This window comes from Sceloporus undulatus, chromosome 9 (genome assembly GCF_019175285.1).
Source record: "Sceloporus undulatus isolate JIND9_A2432 ecotype Alabama chromosome 9, SceUnd_v1.1, whole genome shotgun sequence".
In the NCBI taxonomy this organism is placed as follows: Eukaryota; Metazoa; Chordata; class Lepidosauria; order Squamata; family Phrynosomatidae; genus Sceloporus; species Sceloporus undulatus.
Window position 1 is genome coordinate 6,536,101 of NC_056530.1, and position 14,769 is coordinate 6,550,869.

At 40.5% G+C, this 14,769-nt stretch overlaps 1 protein-coding gene across 2 annotated transcripts in view; it reads right to left on the minus strand.

Annotated features, from left to right (window-relative positions):
- Positions 1–11,172, minus strand: part of LOC121915446 (lethal(3)malignant brain tumor-like protein 4) — a 101,732-nt gene extending 90,560 nt beyond the window's left edge. The window contains exons 1-2 of one of the 2 annotated variants that reach the window (XM_042439745.1): positions 10,954–11,172; positions 1,138–1,267 (exon numbers count right to left, since the gene is read on the minus strand). In XM_042439745.1, the coding sequence (XP_042295679.1) occupies positions 1,138–1,254 (117 nt within the window). In that variant the 5' untranslated portion in view covers positions 1,255–1,267; positions 10,954–11,172. The remainder of the gene's footprint in view (positions 1–1,137; positions 1,268–10,953) is intronic. The other variant, XM_042439746.1, reaches the window with a different exon arrangement.
- Positions 11,173–14,769: the final 3,597 nt, after the last annotated feature.

Here is a 14,769-nt window from a genome sequence, read left to right on the forward strand (position 1 = left end):
GAAACAGAGGTGCAACTGGCTAGGCCCATAGCCAGATGCAAAGTGACTACAGAAACATTACAGCACGCCCGCGCCATACACGTACGCGCCATACATGGCTTTAACCTTATGCGGGTTAACCCGCCGGGCAATGAATGGTGCATGTGCCCATGGTGCGCACGCCAAACACAGAAGCACTCCCCCACTGCAGCCAATGGGGTTTGAGCTTACGTGTTTTTCCCCATATGCGGAGGGATCCAGAACATATGTCCCTGCATATGGAGAGGGCCCACTGTATAACAAGATGCAATAATGTTATTATTTTGTAAAAGCTGCATCATTGGGATCATGTATCATCTTCAATACTGTATAACATTTTAGATTTCTTTTTTAAAATAATTAATATATTTTTAAAAAACAAGATATATTATGGAGATCATAATTAGTAGGAAGGGGCTGCAGAAAGGTCTTTTATGAGAAATTCTGGATTTATGCAAGTTCATTACTACTAATCATCTTTGCTGAGAAAGACATCAGGTTAGATGCAGATTCATGTGGCACTGGGGATTTCTCTCATCCCAATAGATGGAGCTAAGGCCCTTCCTCTCAACACAGCACATCAGACCAGTCTCTGACTTAAACAATCAGCCACTTGCTTTTCTGCTTTCCTTTTCATGGTGTTTCATCCCAATGTCTTTAACATTTTTCTGCTACTGGCTACCAGAAATCATTACTAGGTTCTAAGCTTCCTTATAAATGTATACATTTACCAGGAAAAAATATAGTAGGAGCCTGAGTGCCAATAAATCAGAGAACAAAATAGTCCAATACTTTTTGCTACATTTGCTACAGTTCAGTGGAACGTCTCTGAAAATAATTGTTAACTAACTCTGTTTTGATGCATAAGGCCAAGTTACAGTTTTTTACTGGCATCTTGCCTCCATAAACTCAATTTCAGAGATGCAACAAACAGGTAAATCAGCAATTATCAAAAGTTCTCAGTAAAAAAAATGTTAGTGAGAGGATCGTTGTTTTACTTTAGCTACAATTCATGTCAGAGGGCAAAATGTTTCACATCTTTTCTCTAATTTGACAAAAGAACATTGGTACTGTTATAAAATCAGGGCCTTTGATTACCCTATCCCCCTTTTTCCTTACTTGTATGTTGCTACCCGGCAAGGTGGCAATGCCGTCTTTCCAGTCTAAGGCACCCATTACATCGAAGTCTGCAGTCTGGGCGATGGCTGGTTTTTTCTCCGATAGATTCTGTTCCATCTTTCAGCTTAGTCTTTGATTTTTTAAAAAAAATTAAGAAACAAAACTAGGCTTGAAAACAAAACAAAAGGCACAGAATCAACAGGCCAGTCGCTTACATTTCATGAACCATTTAAGAGTTGTGATTATTCATTCCAGCTGAAAGGATTTTCAAAGATGGAAAAAAAAGTTAGCCTTCATAATAAGGTACTGACGTTACAAGTGTTAAAGAGTCTTTGTGATTCAACTGCCACTAGCTGTCTGGATATTTGAAGCCCAGTCTGGGCAACAAAAGTCACTGGTTGCCACCTTACTGGAGAGATATATGTATGCTTAAATTTTGATAATATTTATAACAGTCGATAACCTTTACATGAGTAATTCCCAAACTGTGCCATGATAAATAAAATAATCAGGATTATGACCCAAAGAACCCAACAGGAGGTCATTCACTCCACATAAATCCCCACTCACTCCGCATCCTCCTCACCTTAGTAAGAATCTGCTACTTCTGAGTACAAACAGTACAGACTGAAAATAGACCATTCATTCATTCCTCATGCAAGAATGCATCAAAATTCCTCAACAAGAGAAATCTGGCTGTTTCTGCACAAAAACACAAGGGACAGGAGCCTTCAAGAATAAATCATATACCTATATAATTTTCAATGTTTAAGAGTGGTGTTTAGTATTTTAAATTATGGGTGGGACGAAATGCTGGTATTTTATATTATAGGAGGAAATGCATCTTCACTAATGGCATTTTGGACAATCTATATTTCAGATTATTGTACAAATAAAACAAAAACTTCAATAGGTTTGCAGAAAGGCTAATTTTAGCACCTGTGATGTGCACAATTCCACATGAGCTCCAGCCCCATTTCTACTCACCTCCTCTGCTAATGGCAGAATAGTCAGTCCCATATAATCCCCATATGCTAAGGTCCTCTGGTGAACATTTACTCCGGTCATCCAAGACTAGGTTAGCAACTGTGAGCCTGAGGACTTTTTCTTCCACTGCCCCTAGATTGAGGAATGACCTGCCAGAAGAGATTTGACAGCTGAATATGCTGTCCGAATTCAAAGGAGCATTAAAGATCAATCTCTTCCTGCAGGCTTATTCAGAAGATTTTAAATTGTGAATTTTAAATGATAAATTTCAAATGTAGATTATTTAATATGTGTACATATTGTTTATTATTTTAGTTGATGTCTGTTCCAACCAATGTCTTTTTAACTAATGTTCATCTGATAATTGCTGTTTCCCACCTCGATCTGTGGGAAGAGATAGGTAAGAAATAATAATAATAATAATAATAATAATAATAATGATGATGATGATGATGAAATACCAAGAGCTAGAAAGTACATGTTCACACAAGGAATAAAATTTGTTCTGAGTGGCTAACAAACCTTATTTTTAGCACAAAAAAGGAAAAGCAAAATAACTTGTGTTTTACATACACTACCACTGTGATTTCCAAGAGAAAATGGAAAACTTGAAAAACCTCTAAAAATTAGAAAACAGGCAAGAGCCCTGAAAGGATACACTAGCTTTTATTAGTATGAACACCTAAAATTAATGGTATAATGAGGTTATTTTCTACCCCAATAACAAAATTATCCCTACTGAAGGAGATGCCTCCCAATGAAAGGCTATTCACTTTTGTTGAATGTTGCCAGCATACAGTAGGTTTTGGCTAGTTAACAATTCTGCTAGTTCTAAATTGTTCTTGCCACACTGTAACTGAGCTAGACTTCCTATGATATACCAGCTTGCCTGCTTAGGTATATGTCTAATTCCAGAGAATCTCATGTTTTAGCATCACAACACTTCTATGCTTTTAGCCAATATTTTCCTGATTTATTCATAGAATCATAGAGTTGGAAGAGACCACTAGGGCCATCCAGTCCAACCCCCTGCCATGCAGGAAATCTAAATCAAAGCATCCCTGACAGATGGCCATCCAGCCTCTGTTTAAAGACCTCCAAGGAAGGAGACTCTATCACCCTCCGAGGGAGTGCATTCCATTGTCGAACAGCCCTAACTGTCAGGAAGTTCCTCCTAATGTTCAGATGGAATCTCTTTTCCTGGAACTTGCATCCATTGTTCCGGGTCCTGTTTTCTGGAGCAGCAGAAAACAAGCTTGCTCCCTCTTCAACATGACATCCTTTCAAATATTTAAACAGGGCTATCATATCGCCTCTTAACCTTCTTTTCTCCAGGCTAAACATCCCCAGCTCCCTAAGTCGTTCCTCATAGGGCATGGTTTCCAGACCTTTCACCATTTTTGTCGCCCTCCTTTGGACACGCTCCAGTTTCTCAATGTCCTTTCTGAATTGTGGTGCCCAGAACTGGACACAATATTCTAGGTGGGGCCTGACCAGAGCAGAATACAGTGGCACTATTACTTCTCTTGATCTAGACACTATACTTCTATTGATGCAGCTTAAAATAGCATTGGCCTTTTTAGCTGCCGCATCACACTGTTCACTCATGTTCAACTTGTGGTCTACTTGGACTCCTAGATCCCTTTCACACGTAGTTTCATTCAGCCAGGTGTCTCCCATCCTATATCTGTGCATTTCATTTTTCTGCCCTAAGTGCAATACCTTACATTTCTCCATGTTGAATTTCATTTTAGCTTTGGCCCAGCTTTCTAGTCTATTCAGGTCATTTTGAATCTTGATCCTGTCCTCTGGGGTATTAGCTATTCCCCCTAATTTGGTGTCATCTGCAAATTTGATAAGTATGCTCCCAATTCTGTCATCCAGGTCATTGATAAAGATGTTGAATAGCACTGGGCCCAGGACAGAGCCCTGTGGGACCCCACTGGTCACTTCTCTCCAGGCTGAAAAAGAGCCATTGTTGAGCACCCTTTGGGTTCGGCCGGTCAACCAATTACAGATCCATTTAACAGTTCCTTTGTCTAGCCCACATTTTACAAGCTTGTTTGTATTGGGTCTATACTGCTGCAATGGGCATGTACTTCAGAACACAACCAGCTGCTCTTCAGTTGATAGATCTGTTGGGGGTGTTTTGATTTGGATTTCCTGCATGGCAGGGGGTTGGACTGGATGGCCCTTGCAGTCTCTATGATTCTATGATCTATCTCTGGTGTGTATCACATTCAAAACTACTCAATAAACAGTCCATATCGTCAATTTTTCAATGATTGCATGCATCACTGGTTTCCCTATGGTCAAAATTCAAGTATCTTGTGAATGCATGAAACCTCTTCTGACTCATTGCTACTCTAAGTTGGCAGTGCCCTAATAACAGATCAAAAGTTCCTCCCAGATCTCATTCTGTCCAAGCTATATATCCATGAGGAGCAACTGGCCAATGTGCTCAACTCAGGTTTACACCCCTGAACTTTTGTATAATTCCTTTAATTCCATGTCATGAAATAAATGCCACATCTCTCTGTATCACAGATTATGCAGTAAAAACTACTTTCTGTGAGAAGCAGAATATTTAAAATATTTCTAGCACTGCATCTTTGTTTGTATCGTTCCTGGGCCATGCACAATCCCTAAATATACCTCTGCCTGCTTGGCAATGAAATGTGGATGTATCCACCTGATCTTTTTGTTCCCATCTCTCTCAGTATCTTCACTTGATCCTTCTTGGACAGGATCAAGTACAATCCTTCCTACTTTTGAACAGAGGGAAGGTTTGCTTCTCCTCTCCGCACTCTCATTAGCTTCAGTTACAAACCAGCATGAGGTACTTTTTTATTCCATTCCATTACCCCTGAAAGGAATGTGAATGTATGCCAATGGCTAAATGCAACAAATTGGTTGTTACTGTTTTGTCATTGCTATGAAACTGCCATGACTCTTGAAACCAGGGTTCGAATCCCTGCTCAGCCATTGAGTCCACTGGGTTATCACACTTTCTCAGCCTTAGAAGAAGGTAATTTGAACCAATCTGGTCAAGAAAACACCATAATAGGTTTACCTTAGGGTTGTCATAAGTTGGAAATGACCTGAAGGCACACACCAACATGCAGAGCAGGTTGCTGAAGGGGAATTGTTTAAAACTCTTAAAATGACAATGTTGTAAAAGGCCTACCTTACAGGAGTAGTTCTGCATGAAGTCTGTAACAAAACACGATTCTGGAGTATTACAGTGTATAATTGGTACAATGTTGCCAACAGAGTTTAAAGGACACACGTTCGAAATTTAGTGGGTCCCTTTGTTGTAAACCTGGTGACTCATTCCACTTTTGGAGACTGAAGCCAGTATATATGCTGAAGTATTTGGATTTGTCCTTCTATTTAATCTTTTAATTCACATTTGTGGCTATTTAAAAGACTGGACTATCACATAACCCTCATACTGGTTTATTAAATAGCAGATCAGTACTGGTCTGTTATTATTCATTGAATGTCTAGCTAACTTTTTGATAGTTCATCCTTGTTCCAGTGCTTGATGGCAGTACGCATTCTGAACAAACACAGACCATCCCTCAGGTTTGAAAGTCCTGATCTAACGTAAAATTAAGTCATGGCACATTGTCATTCCCACTGCAGGGCCCAAATGCTAAAGGACAGTGTGGATTCTGCTTACTCAAAATAGGAGAAAGACTCAACCCTAACCTGAAACAATCATTTTTAAAGTTTTCCCCAGCTGGCAGGCAAGCCAATGACAACTTAAACAATTACAGTAGTTTAAACCTATACAAAGCAAAGCAGCAGCACATAAATGGCATAAAATGTTGATGTAAGGTTTATATAGAAATACATAAAAACACTTTATAACAAGCTTTTACAGACGCATTAGAAAAACCTATAAACATTCTAAGAAAATAAATTATGTTTTTTAAAGAATATTCCTCTTCTCATAACTATCTATAATGAACCAAAGCAAACAGGCAATTAAAACAGATTCTCCCACTGTCTCAGTTTTTCTCTTCCAACTGGGATGCCAACATCCCTGGAAACTTGCTTTTGCTAAAACTATCAATCTACTCCTACTACAAAAATCTCTACTCATTCCTTAATATCTTTATCCTCTCTATCTGATATAGTTTGACACAGATGATCACTTTCTCTTAGAGGCTGCACAGACCGGTAGTAAGCGCCGGCAACAGGGTGGCATGGGGGTGTGGCATTTGGACGATGCACACCATGACACCACCCTGATGCTGGCACCATGCCATCTGCCTGACGGGTGCATTATGGTGCTCCTTTGACATAGCATTCACACGTTGCACAACAAAAGGATTGCCAAAAAGTGCCACAGTGGTGGCAAGGATGCCCTTTTCCCAGGGAAAAATAAGCAGCATTTTGCTGCTTCTTTTTAGCCTGGAAAAATGCCAGATTGGGGCTGTGGCATGCAGTTGCCATGACCCCAATCTGGCGCTCAAAGTGGTGGCGTTAAGCTGCCCCTTACTTGCCGTCTGCTTTGTCCACAGTTGATTCCTTTTTTGCTTTTTAAAGGTGTTTCTTATTCTCTGATGAGCTGGACTAACTGTTGAGATACATGTATGTGTATTTGCGTGCCTTCAAGTTGCCTGTTGATTTATGTCAGTTCCATTAATTTCATACACAGAGGTCATAAAGATAGTATGTTTCTCACACATTAATGTGTCATCTTCATGCAGTAGTAACCAATGAGTATGGTCAAAGTCAGAACCATTTGTTCTACGGAAAAAGCCTGCTATTTTCCATAACAGAATGCCATGACAGAAGGATTGTTCTTTAATGACAACAGTATGTCATGGGGGGGGGGGGCGCACAGGTCAAATTCCATTAAAAATAAAGTTATCCTTCAATCTACAAAATACACACATGAATTACACACTACTACAAAGTATATACACCACATTTACACATTAAATTTTTTAAATGGCTGCAACAGTAAAAGGTTATTTAAATGTTACAATAAAACTTCTATTGGGGTGGGCTTTAACATATAAACCTGTTTCTGAACAAAGGAGCACACCTCCTCATTCTACACCTCATACTGACTGGACAGCATCCCCATTTCAGAACCCACTTTTGTCCGCATCTCTCAAAGAGCAAATTTGATAACAGATAATCTTCTGGGAATAGATGGACAGCAGAGCTGCTCCTACTGTCATCTTCTTCCCTTAGATCAGTGTTTCTCAAATAGTGGGGCGGGCCCCCCAGGGGGGGCCCGAGGCTCCATAAAGGGGGGCGCGAAGCTCTGTTATGCAGAGGTGTACTTATAACAATTTTATAGACAAATGATACTATTTACAGTCGCGCGGGGGGCGTGAAATGTTTTCTTCTTCCTAGGGGGGGCATGACAGAAAATAATTGAGAAGCACTGCCTTAGATAGATGACTTAAGTGGAGAAATCTTGAATGGGCTGGGCTCTTTCCAATGTCAGTCAAAGCTCTTGGACTCAGTGAAGGAAACACCTTCTCCCTATACAGTACTACATCCATGAATAGAAAAGGTAAGAATGCCAGTCAGGAGGATAAGGCGTCTCTTGCTGTCACCACAGTTCTTCCTCCAGACTTTTAATATTTTTGCCAGCTCAGAAAAAAGGATAAACGAACAAATAATCAAACCCTTACATCACATTTGTATGTACAACTGCTTAGAAAAAAGTCAGGAATTCAATCAGAATTACTCCAAACAATCTGTGTAGGATTGTAGCCTCAATCTGTCATCAAGTACTGTACACAGATCTTTGAGACTCACAAGTGCTACAAGATCTCTCTACGTACTGATTCTACAGACTAACATGGCTATATCTTTTAAGTATCCATCTACTATTTGACAAACATGAAATTCTATTACTTAAAATATAAACCTCATCGTCTCTGGACTAATTTATAACAGAGAAACAAACTGTATTAGATTATACCTATAGCATCACCACTCAGAGTAAATGTAGGTAGCTAACTGTTTCAAACAGTGCAATTCTCACACAGAGTCTTACTCTATGTCTTGCCAAGGAGTTTTCCATAAATTATCTATCTATCTATCTATCTATCTATCTATTTATTTATTTGGATTAGATGAACTGCTGAATCTGCCACTTAGATCCATATTCATTCACAGTAGATTTGATTAATTCTACCTTGTTGGCCAAACTGTGTTGAAGGAAGGAACAATAAAAGCAGAGCTTAAATGAAAGGAAAGGGGCAGAAAAGAGAGAGGATGAAAATGTAAATGGAGAGTATTGTGTGGGGTTCAAAAACAGTAACAGAAACACAAAATAGAGCTTGAGAGAAATAATGGAAAGAAAACAAAAGGACAAAAGGTTAATAAATGGAACCCAAAGAGAAGAAGACACACACACACACACACATATATATATATATATATAATGTGATGAAGAAAGCAAGCAATATGGGATGAGAAGGAAGGGCGCTTAACTAAAATACAAATTTACAGAGATATGGTTCAAGAGTCAGAGATAAAATAGAAATAATACATTAATATGTGAGGGGGAAAATGTTTTACAGCTGTTGCTGCAGTACTACAACCCTCCTATATACTCCTAAAACAGAAGCTCCATCCACTATTATTGTACTTTCTTCAGAAGTCAAAAGTGTTAAATTCCTTCACTGAAAAATATTGATACCTTCCTCCAAAAAATAAAGAAAAGAAAAATGCCTAAGACAACAGAGAAATGCATTTTTAAAACATCTGATGATACCCTAAGCTTTGGTGAATCAAAGGATACCTCATTAGGGATATCAAATCTATAATTAGTTGGCGGATACACAGAGAAAGGGGGAGCCTTGCACCAAAATTTTGCTTGAAGAAATGTTGAAAGTTTCCTTTTCTTTGGAGACTGGGGCTGCATCCACACTGGAGAAATAACCCGGTTTGGCACAGCTTTAACTCCATTCTGGGCCCCACAACGAACTCCAACTCCCAGAATTCCACAGCCTTGAGCCAGAGCAGTTAAAGCAGTGCCTAAACTCTCAGGTCCAAAACACACTGCAGAAATAATCCCGTTTGAGGCCACTTTAACTGCCCTGGGTCAGTCCTAGGGAGTCCTGGGAACTGTAGTTTATTGTGACACCAGAACTCTCTGACAGAGAAGGCTCAATGTCCCACAAAACTACAGTTCCCAGAATTCCCTAGCATTGAACAAGGGCAGATAAAGTGGTCTCAAATTGGACCTCAGTGTGCAATACAAAGACTTTTATGTAAGACAACCTATAGCATTAGTGAAGAACTCCTACATACAATGCAAGGGAATCTTGTAGTGTGTAGAAGTTGTAGTATAAGCTTTTGCAGATGAATGGAGTGAAATGATGCCCAGGAAAGCCTTTTATAATTACTGTCTATACTCAATTATAAGTTGAGAAATGTATGCCCCAAAATTGACCCTAAAATGTATATAAGGATCAATACATCAGTAGTGCAATTCCTTCCTCCTCCAGTCCCTTTTGCAAGTCTTTGCTTCCTATGGAAAAACCTCTCCATTAAATCCACTTGGTCCCTGGCTTCCTATCAAAATAACCTCTCCATTTAAAACCATCTCTCCAGTCCCTTTTGCAAAACCTTGCTTCCTATGGAAACAACTCTCCATTTGAATCCACTTGCTTCCTAGAGGTCCAGAGAAGGAAAAGGAGGGAGGGAGGGAAGTGGTATTTCCCCCTTTCCATCCTTCCTTATAGCTCCCTAGGTTTTACCCTCGATTTATCCATGGGTCATATCAAAACCCAGGATTTTGACCCTGAAACCTTCCCTCGACTTGTACACGAGTATATATGGTAAAACTGTGTAACTACCTCTATGTGGGGATAGTGAGAAGATGACATGTTCAGCTTTAGATGCTCACTGAGGGACAAAGGCAGGAGGGACATTGTTGCCTTTGGCCAGATGAGCAGCCATAGGAAATGTAGGGACACTGTCTATGGAGCACATTTCTCTGCCCACTTTTCTGTACACATGGCGAACTATATAAAACTTAAATATAAGCAGCATTTTGCTTATAGACTATGCTTCCATCTTTCTGAGAGGAACACAAAAGACAGTCGTACAGTTTGGGACTTTGCCAAACACATTCTTGCCACAGCACACAACGCAGATCTCTGTACAACACAGCCTTTGGAGAATGCGTGCCCCTAGGGACACGTAGGGCAATGTGTGCCTATAGGGGAAGACGTGCCCCTAGGGACACGTAGGGCGATGCGTGCCTATAGGGGACTATAGGGGAAGACGTGCCCCTAGGGACACATAGGGCAATGCGTACCTATAGGGGACTATAGGGGAAGATGTGCCCCTAGGGACACGTAGGGCAATGCATGCCTATAGGGGACTATAGGGGAAGACTTGGGGAGATCCTTGCCACTGGAAATAATAGGAGAATCCCTTCCCATCTCCAATGTTTCCCTTATGGGCAATCAGTATAGTGCAGCCCCTGAAACAGTTTAAGAGAGAAAGGTAACCTTTTGGGGGGAGACGGGGGAAGGGCTGCCCGGGAGAAGAAGAGGAAGGAAGGAAGGAAGGAAGTTGGCGTCTCCCCCAAAACTTCTTCGCCGCAGAAGCTCCAGACCAGAGAGAGCCAGCCAGAACTCAAAGGAGGTCGGGCTCTGCCCTCTTCAGGAGCCACAAAATGGCGGGAGGGAAGCCTAGTGGTTGGGGCCAAGAAGAGCAGCAGGAGAAAAGGGGCGAGGAGGTCGGACGGGGGCGTCTTTCCCTCCCTTCGCCCCAGACAGGGGCCGGGCTCTCTGGCTGAAAGTAGGAGAGCTGGGACCGGCGCCTTCCGCGACTCACCTCCTGCTCCTCCTTCTGCCTCGGTCTCCGTCCTGAGTCTCAACTCTTCTTCGCTCTCTTTCTCTTCTCTTCTCGTCTTCGGAGAAGCAGCGAGCAGCGCTAGGCTAAGTTCGGAGGGCTTTGCGCATGCGCAGAGAGGCCGGGCGCCGGCCGTTGGGAGGCCGTTTTTTATTGTGAGGGAACCAAAAGGAGGAGCCTAAAGGGTTAAAGGCTCTAGGAGCCACACGGAGGAAATAAGGCGCTTCGACAACGAGTCAACTCTTCCTGGCTCCATGCTATGGAATTCTGGGAATTGGAGTTTGTTGTGGCCTCAGAGCAGAGCCGCAACAAACTCGCTCCGCTCTGGGGCCACAACAAACTCCAATTCCCAGAATTCCATAGCATGGAGCCGTGTCAAAGCGCCTTATTTCCCCCGTGGGTGAGGCCTTAGGCCCAAAAGCTAATCGATAAACAATAAAGAAAATACACTCATAAATGAAAACAACAGTAAATAAAACACACACTGCAGGAATAATCCACCTTGAGGCCTTTTCGACTGCCCTGCCCCAGCGCCAGGGGATTTTGGGAACTGTAGTTTCTTACGATAAAGAAAGCTCAATACCTCACAAAACTACAGTTCCCAGAATTCTCTAGCATTGAGCCAAGGCAGTTAAAGCAATCTCAAACCGAGTTATTTCTGCTCTATGGGTGAGGCCTTGGGCCAAAACACGCTGCAGAAATAATCCAGTTTCAGACTGATTTAACTGCCCTGGCTCAGTGCCAAGGAATCCTGGGAATTGTAGTTCGTTGTGGCACCAGAGCGCGCGCTCTCTCTCTCTCTGACAGAGAAGGCTCAGTGTCTCACAAAGCTACAGTCCCTATAATTCCCTGGCAGTTAAAGCAGTCTCAAACTAGTATTTCTGCAGTATGTTTTGGACCTTTATTAAAATGCCTTGTAGGCTTGCAATATACTCCCAGAACTCTGAATGCTTTTACCAGCAGCAACAACGCACCCTTCACTGAATCTACACTGAAATCATTCCTTTCAAGTATCCATTGTGCTGAAATGAAGGCAATGTCTCACAAAACTACAGTTCCCAGAATTCCCTAGCATTGCGCCAGGGTAGTTAAAGCGATCTCAAACCAAGTTATTTCTGCACTGTGGATGGAGCCTTAGAGAGTTATTTCTTACAGGCATTTCGGCAGCAGAAATAATCCAGTTTGACACTGCTTTAACTTGGTGCTATAGAATTAATTGTGGCACCAGAGCATTGTTCTGGAATACTCTAGAATTCCATAGCATTGAGCCAGGGAAGTTAAAATGGTGTCAAACCTGATTATCTCTGCTGTGCGGATGTACACTCCCACACATAACAACGCAACATGACGGGGTTAAGTTGCTCTTGTGGCACCAGCCTTGAAAGCACAAAAAGTGTTAAGGCTAAAACAGGGTGGCCCAATGTCCTAATGTCCTTACCTCAAAGAAGAACAAGGCGCTGTGAAATGGAGGACATTCCAGAAAAAAATTGAGGACGTGATCAAATAGAGGACGTGATCCAGAGTCCATCGCTTAAACTGCTACGCTACACCATGCTAATACAAACCTGCATTTGTCCAGTTACAAAATAGAATGCAAGTTTGCAAGCCTTCCTCCATTACACCAAATCAGAGGGACTAGACTCTGGGGCTTGTGGTTAATGGAGAAAACGGCAGAGAATAACAACTGAGCGAGAGGCTGACACTCTGGACTGACCTTCCATAAGATTTGGCACCCATTTATTGAATACATCCAGCGAGATTTAGTCTCTAGACATCCCCCAATTTTAGCTAAATTTTTATGGAAAGATGTCTTTCAGGATCCCTGAACACACCTTTTATCTATAACTTTCAGGGCCTTACCTGAAAGGGTTATTGTCTTTATTTATTGTTGTTTTGGTATACTGTTTGTTGTCATGATTTGTTTTAGAATGTATTAATAAATTTTAATTTAAAAAAAATCAGAGGGACTTCTTTCTGACTGAGCACACACACACACACACACACACACACAGAGTCCCATCCCAGAGAGGAGGCCCAGAAAGACACCATGGTTGATGGTTTCAAAAGCTGCTGAAAGGTGCAGCAGAAATAACAGGGACACACTCCCCCTGTTTTTAATTCAGTTATGTTTGAATGTTAAAACAATAACCATATTTTTCAATACGCTGATTCCCCCCTCCATGGAGTTGTAAGCTACACAACACAGAGTAAAAAGTAAACCTTCAAGTGGACCTGAATCAGACAATTTAAAAGAAATGGGTATGATGGGGCATGTGATGCGATGTTGTTATATCATTTTAATGTATTTTAAGCCTTTTAATCTTTTAAAACTTGATTTTAGCACTGAATTTGTTTTAATAATAATAATAATAATAATAATAATATGTTTTATTTAAAGACCGCTATTCCGCAATGATCATAGCAGTGTACAGTAAAAATTGTAATACAATACAAAATACAAGGTGACAGTTAAAGGAGGGAGAAGTCTCGTCCTTCAGGCAGTCCCTGATGTTGCTGAGTCTGCCTGATTGCTCCCTCTCAGGCCAAGATTGATTGATTGATTGAAATTTTATTTATATACCGCCATTCCTATGATCACGGCGGTTTACAAACAGAATAAGATACAATACGATACAGGTTACAAATATAATACAATACAAATCACAGTTTAAAAATCAAAATTAACAGCTGACAGTTAAAAGAGGGAGGAGCCTCTTCCTTCAGGCAGTCCCTGATGTTGTTGTTTTAAATTATTGTAGTAATTAAATTCTATTTTAATATACTATTTTTGTATGTTTTTAACTGTATGGTGTTTTTTAATGTTGTAAGCCACCCTGACTCCCAGCCTTAAGAGAAAGGCGGGATATAAATAAATAGTAATAATAATAATAATAATAATAATAATATGAAGGAAGATGACAACTGTGAAGTTAAATAGTTGAAATGAAATATAGTTTGAGTATCTCTTAACCAAAATGCTTGGGACTAGAAGCGTTTTGGGTTTTGGATTTTTTTATTTTATTTTTATTTATTAATTAATTTTATTTTTGGATTTTTGGATATCTGTATTTGCATATATGCAAATAACAAGATATCTTGGAGATGAGACCCAAGTCTAAATGCAAAATTTATTTATGTTTCGTATATATCTTATATACATAGCTTGGGGGTAATTTATACAATATGTTTAATAATTGTGCACCTGGGACAAAGATTGTGTACACTGAACCACCAGAAATCAAAGGTGCCACTATCTCAGCCACTCGTGAAAAAAGTTTTGGTTTTTGGAGAATTTCAGAATTCTGGATATGGGAGTCTCAACCTGTATCTATAAAAATGGATGTGATTTCTGGAGTGAGATGTTTTAGAGTTTGCTATTAAAATTCACCAGAAACAAGCATCTCTTTTGCCTGATCTGCATATTTGATTTGATGTGCCTGACTTGGCAATATGTATGAATATCCATATACATATTGTAAACACAGGTTTGAAACCCCGGCAGTGATAATATTCCTGATGAAGTGTTTAAAACCAACTTGGACTGGTGGATCCCTGTACTTGCTGCCTTATTTACCAGTATAGACCACACAACCTGCATCCCCGAGGAATGAGGTCTTGCCATCATTGTGCCTATTTTCAAGAAAGGTGATCAGAATGATCCAGGAAACTTTAACATTTCTCACTTTTTCTCTTGCTGGATCTCTCTCTTTCTTGCCATATACATTGACACTGTGTTGTTCTGTGCCTTCAAGTTGTTTCCAACTTATGAAAACCCAAAGGCCAACCTATCATGGGGTT